This window comes from Trypanosoma grayi (assembly GCF_000691245.1).
Source record: "Trypanosoma grayi strain ANR4 Tgr_1022_V1, whole genome shotgun sequence".
Lineage (NCBI taxonomy): Eukaryota > Euglenozoa > Kinetoplastea > Trypanosomatida > Trypanosomatidae > Trypanosoma > Trypanosoma grayi.
Genome location: NW_008826641.1, coordinates 1 through 5,867, shown reverse-complemented (window position 1 = coordinate 5,867; position 5,867 = coordinate 1). Strand labels below are relative to the sequence as shown.

The following is a 5,867-nucleotide window of genomic DNA, read 5'->3' as shown; positions in this document are numbered from 1 at the left end:
CCGCCGCGCTCCTTGAAGCCACCGCCACATGACGAGCGCCTCCCTTCCATGAGGCCCAAGGGCGGCAAGGCACATGGGCGGGGGAGGGAGCCAACGGCGAAAAGGAAGACACACATTTACTTTAGTATATTTGTGTACGATGGGCTATTTGTTCTCACTAGTGGATGAAGGGAAGGTATGGGGCATGAATCGGGGTTCGTTCCTCCATGCAGCTGCGGTGGTGCATCCGTACTGGCCCTTGGTGTTTTCCTCTGCATATGCTGAGGTCTCTATCCCACTATTTCTCTCTCTCTCTCTCTCCCTCTCCCTCTCTCCCGGTATCGGTGTTGCTGCACCGCTCGCATGCCTAGAAGTTCTCTCTGCATACACACACGTCCATCCACGCGTCAGAATGGAGGAGCGCCGCCACCGCCGCCCGCGTGAGCCGCCCTTCGTTGACGCCCCTGCCGATGGCGTTGGTGTCGATGCTGCAGCTTCAGCAGAAGCGGCTGACGGGGAGGCGTGGGGGATGGCCGGCGATCCCTCGGACGCGACAGAGGCCCATGTGACGGGGAGCGATGACGCTGAGCTGGCGTACGGCAGCGCATTCTACCTGCAGGAGAACTACATTCAGCGCTTGCGCCAACGACACGTCCGCCGCGGCTCTGCGGAACGCTGCGACGACAACAAAGACGATGACGGCAAGGAAGGCCATCGCGACGACGTCGGCGCCGACTTCAAACGGACAAAAGGGGCGCAGCACGATGAGGTGGATTTGGTCGTGAACACAGCACTACAGCCACATTTTTTTCGTCTGGGGAAAGACTTCCCGGCAGTGCCGGCCCCGGCGCCGCTCGATGATGCGGAGGCGGCCGACGCCTCCCTGGCTGTTGTTTCCGTGCAAGAGGCCAACGCCGACATCATCATGCCTGTTGTCAGCTCAACGTGCGGGCTGGCGCGGTGTGCCGCGAAGGGCAGCGCCGCACTGGCGCACGTGAAGCGGCAACAAGAGGTGGAGCGCGCCATGCGGGAAGCCATGGACACGAGTAAGTCGGACCTCACGCGACTGCTGAAGAAGGGGGATGATCTGCAGAAGGTGGATGTGCACCAGCAGCAAAAAAGCACCAGCGAGGGCTACTGGCCGAGCGCTGCGGAGGATGCAAACGACGTTGACGACGAGGCGGAGATGCTGCGCCGGAAAATACGCATAGAAACTGCGAGGCTAGAGAATTCTCTGCGAGCAGAAAAGTCGGGATCTGCTTCGGCCACCTCAATTCAGCAGGCGAATGAGGCTGAGGCGAAGGAAAAGGAAAAGGAAGAGCGGGCCCGCCAACATGCAAATGTGCTGCGGAAGCGGCAGGAGAAACTGGAACGCCTCGCGGAGGCAAAGCAGCGGCTGGCAGAGGACAGCAGTAACCTTGACGATTACACGGCGAGGCGTGCCGCACTATTGGTGGCGCAGCGGCAGTTGCCCATTCATCGTTGCAAGGAGGAGCTGCTGCGCTGTATCGGCGAGAATCCCATCACTATCGTCGTTGGTGAGACGGGCAGCGGCAAGACAACGCAGCTTGTGCAGTACCTGCATCAGCGCGGCTACACCCGGGGTGGTGGCATCATTGGCTGTACGCAGCCGCGGCGCCTCGCCGCGATTAGCGTAGCGCGCCGTGTGAGTGAGGAGATGGGCTGCGCGCTCGGCACGCGCGTCGGCTACGCGATCCACCTCGACGACCACACGACGGCGGAGACGGAGGTGAAGTTCATGACGGATGGTGTGCTGCTGCGCGAGATAGTGCGCGACCCCGACGTGGGCAAATACAGCCTCATTGTGCTGGACGAGGCGCACGAGCGCTCTGTCAACACGGATGTGCTGCTTGGCGTGCTGCACGCGGCGGTGCGGCGCCGCACGGACCTGAAGCTCGTCGTGACATCCGCGACGATGGATATTCAGAAGTTTTCGCGCTTTTTCGGCAACGCCCCCTTCTACGAGATCCCTGGTCAGACGTACGACGTTGACGTGCGCTACGCCTTGACGCCCGTCGACGACTACGTGGCGGAGGCGGTGTTCCGTGTGTGCCAGCTACACATGCAGATGCCGTTGCAGGGCAAGCACGACATCCTTGTCTTCATGACGGGCCGAGACGACGTGTTCGGCACGTGCGAGCTGATACGCCGGCGGTTGCAGGAGCTCGACCCGGTGTGGCTCGANACGCTGCTGGTGCTGCCGTGCCTCTCGGAGGCGGCGGATGCGTGCGCCACGAGCGTGCTGGACGCGGCTCCGCCGGGTGTGCGGAAGTGTGTCGTTGCAACTAACGTCGCCGAGACGTCTCTGACGATTGACGGCATCCGCTATGTGGTGGACTGCGGGTTCATGAAGACGAATGTGTTCCGGCCCAAGCTGGGCATGAATACGCTGCAACGATACCCCGTGTCGCAGGCGCAGGCGAACCAGCGCAAAGGGCGGGCAGGCCGTACAACGGAGGGTGTCTGCTTTCGCCTCTACACCGAAGCGCAGTTTGCACACGAGATGCTTGTGAGCAGTGTGCCGGAGATACAGCGCAGCAGCATTGACACCGTTGTGTTGCTGCTGAAAAGCATTGGTGTGTCGCGCCTCATTGACTTTGACTTCATCGACCCTCCACCAGCGGCGAACATACGGCGCAGTATGTGGCATCTGTGGGTACTTGGACTGTTGGATGACAACGGCGCCATTACAGATGACGGCAGACTCGCGTTGGAGTTCCCTCTCGCGCCCTCGCTGGCAAAGATGCTTGTCANAAGCGCATCGAGTGGCTGTGCGGTGGAGGCGGCACGCATTGTGTCCATGATCTCTGCCGACCCAAAGGGACTCTTTGAACTGCCTCAGGGACGCGAGGAGACGGCGCGGCAGTACCACGGTCGCTTCTACGCCAACGAGTCCGACCACCTTACGTTGCTACACGTGATGTCGCACTTCCTCGACAATGGCAAGTCGCGGCAGTGGGCGAAGGACCATTTCCTGCACCTCCCTACCCTTCTGCGTGCCACTGAGGTGCTGCAGCAGCTGCTGGAGCGGCTGCGTCAGCTGAAACTCCCTGTCGAGTCGTGTGGTGTTAAGGGCCTGGACCGCGTGCGGCAGTGCGTGGCAAGTGGGTTCTGTCTGCAGTCGGCACGCCGCTCGGGCACAAACTGGAGCGAGTATCGTCCAATGCTCAACGCAGGTGTGACGTGTTACATTCACCCCTCCTCAGCGGTGTGTGCGCGGGCAGAGATGCCGCTTTATGTGGTGTATCACGATCTTCTTCTTACCACAAGAGAGTACCTCGTGATGGTAACGGCGGTGGAGCGTGACTGGCTTGTCGGGGCGTCACGTGGGGTGTTTTGGGTCAAGGGAGCAGCGAGGGCCACGTCATCACTGCCGCCATCCTCCTCCTCCGCTTGCGAGTCACCCGCAACCGTACTGGCGGGAAGGAGTGGTCCTGCTGCTGCGCGCAGCGAAATGTCGCTTGGGGGAGTGCGCCAGCCTGCCGCAGCGCGGTCAAAGGGGTCACTACTCCCATCGAGACGACGACATAACATCTGATGATGTTCTGCTGATGGTTCTCCTTGTTTGTTTGCTTTTTTGTTTCGTTTTCTTTCCCCGCTGCACCTCGCAGCTGTGTCTGTATTGCTTCACGGGGACGGGTACCTTTCTGTCTCCCCTTTGCTTCTGTTGGCGAACCGGTAGCGGAGAGTAGGCAAGGCAAGCGAAGAAAGCAGCGGCGTTGGACAGTCTGCCAACACCCCGCAGCACCCGGCAAGACGAATCGGGCCCACTCAGCCCCCTGTTCCCAATAGCTCTACAGTGATCACGCCATCATCATCATCATCATCACCGCCAAATATGAACGCCCTGTGGAATGTCTTCGGTTCCTCGGAGCGAGTCAATTTGAAGCAGCTGTTCGACTACCCCGTGTTCATATGGCAGATCCCGTGTGGCAGCAGTTCGTTTGACAAGAAAGGGGGACTTAGCCTCAGCAAAAGCTCTGCAAGGAATGTCCGTGCAACGTGCCGCTTTCTGGATGACACGTACAGCCACCGCTATATGATCTTCAACTTCTCGCCGCTCATGGTGGATCTCGAGGAATCATGCCGGTTTGGCGAGCTGATGGACTACTCCAAGCAGCCTATTGAGGACTTCAGGTTGTTGATTGAGCTCTGCTTCACCATCATGAAGTGGACACTTGCTGGTGACGAATTCACCGAAGAGAACATCCACTGTGCTGTGCTTGTCTTCCTGGAGGAGAGCCCCTCCATTCCGTACCCGAATTACGCCGCCATGATTGCAACGTGCTACCACATATTCAATGGCTGTCAGTCTAGTGGTGGGCGCTACACGCTTGAGTTCGTGGAGGGGCAGCTGGGCATCCACCGAAGCAGGATTCACGCGGCGTCGCAGGAGTGCTACGTGAACTACTTCCAGCTCCTCCTCGATATACCCATGTTGCCGAGCACACGGCGACGGCGTCTGGTGCGGGTGTCGCTGCACAACATGGACTCCCTCAAGGGGATGCACCTGGGCCTGCGCGTTGAGAGCGAGGGCAAGATCATGCTCTTCAGTGATCCCACTGCGTGGGAGGAGGGGAGCCACGCCACCGCACAGCTCCTTTTGAATCCGCAGGTGTCCCTGTTCGGCGACTTTGCTATTTCTGTGCTGCAGTATGAGCTGCCTGTGCCGCCGCCACCCGGGCAGCCGGAGCCGCCACGGCCCGTCCACGTGCTCGCCCGGTGCGCGTTCAGCACCATCTTTATTCACAAGGAGACCCACCACGCCCGTGCGCGCGACATGGATTACGCCGCCCAGAGCAATCTGCCGGGCGATTCCTACATTCTGCTGCACTTCGAGGAGGTGCGCCCGGAGGTAGCGGACGGGGCCTACATTGAGCAGCTGACGCAGCGCATCGATCAGACGCCGAGGCACCAGATGTTCCTTCAGTGGCCCTGGCACTTGTCGGCACCTGACCGCCACCGCGACCGCTCCTGTTTTCGGGGAGGGAGTGTGGAACCCTCACCCTCACGCAGGCTTCCGGCTTTTGTTTCTCTACAGGGGGAGGAAGAGCGCCGATACCAGGACGATGACGAACTGGCATCCTCGCTCGACCTCTCACCGCAGGCACGGTACCACGATCCGTCCCCTAGTCCACCGAATGAGCCGCTGTCACCTCCCACCCCCTCCGTCGCTGGAGCGCCACGTCTGAGTAAGTCAGAGCGACGCCGCCAACGACGACGACGGCGTCAACAGAAGCGAGACCTGCAGAGTTCTCCAGGTATTTCTACGGATACGATCGCCACAAGTTTTCCGTCTAGGGAAAGAGTTCGTGCCTCTGCCTCCCTTAACGTCGCGTGGTAGTGCGGAGGCGGCTGGCGCCTCATTGGCTGTTGTTTCCGTGCAGGAAGCGAACACCAACATCATAACGCTTGTTGCTTATATTAATGTGCCGTCAAGTGCAGTGTGCCTTGAATGAGAAGTGCCTTGGTGGCATATGTGAGGAGACGGAAGATGATTTTGCATTAGCTAAAGACCGATGATGACGGGAGAGAGTTGCTGTGGTGCAAAAGAAAAAGAAACACCCAGAGCGGCTTTCAGAGTTGCGTGTGTAGTGGAATAAAGGCAAAGCGTGCAGCATATAGTTTTTTTCTTTGCGGTGCAGTGACTTGTAAGGGTGAAAAAAGAGTGCCGTTCTGTAAAAGCAGGAGTGGGCTCTTTTGCAAACTCAGCACAGTAACTGAGAGTGTAGCAACGATAGGTGCAATAAAAGACGACAACGACGCAAACAACGGCACCGTCATCACTGCCGCCATCCTCCTCCTCCGCTTGCGAGTCACCCGCAACCGTACTGGCGGGAAGGAGTGGTCCTGCTGCTGCGCGCAGC

The 5,867-nt window shown here is 59.5% G+C and overlaps 2 protein-coding genes across 2 annotated transcripts; both read left to right on the top strand.

Annotated features, from left to right (window-relative positions):
• Positions 1-391: 391 nt before the first annotated feature.
• DQ04_10221010 (pre-mRNA splicing factor) lies at positions 392-3,538 on the top strand (the record flags this gene model as incomplete). Its single annotated transcript, XM_009316184.1, has 1 exon — positions 392-3,538. The coding sequence occupies one exon, from the start codon at positions 392-394 to the stop codon at positions 3,536-3,538; it is 3,147 nt and encodes a 1,048-aa protein (XP_009314459.1).
• A 300-nt stretch (positions 3,539-3,838) lies between these two features.
• Positions 3,839-5,344, top strand: DQ04_10221000 (formin; the record flags this gene model as incomplete). The annotated part of the gene is made up of 1 exon (XM_009316183.1): positions 3,839-5,344. One exon carries the CDS (start codon positions 3,839-3,841, stop codon positions 5,342-5,344), a length of 1,506 nt encoding a protein of 501 aa, XP_009314458.1.
• Between the last annotated feature and the right edge of the window lie 523 nt (positions 5,345-5,867).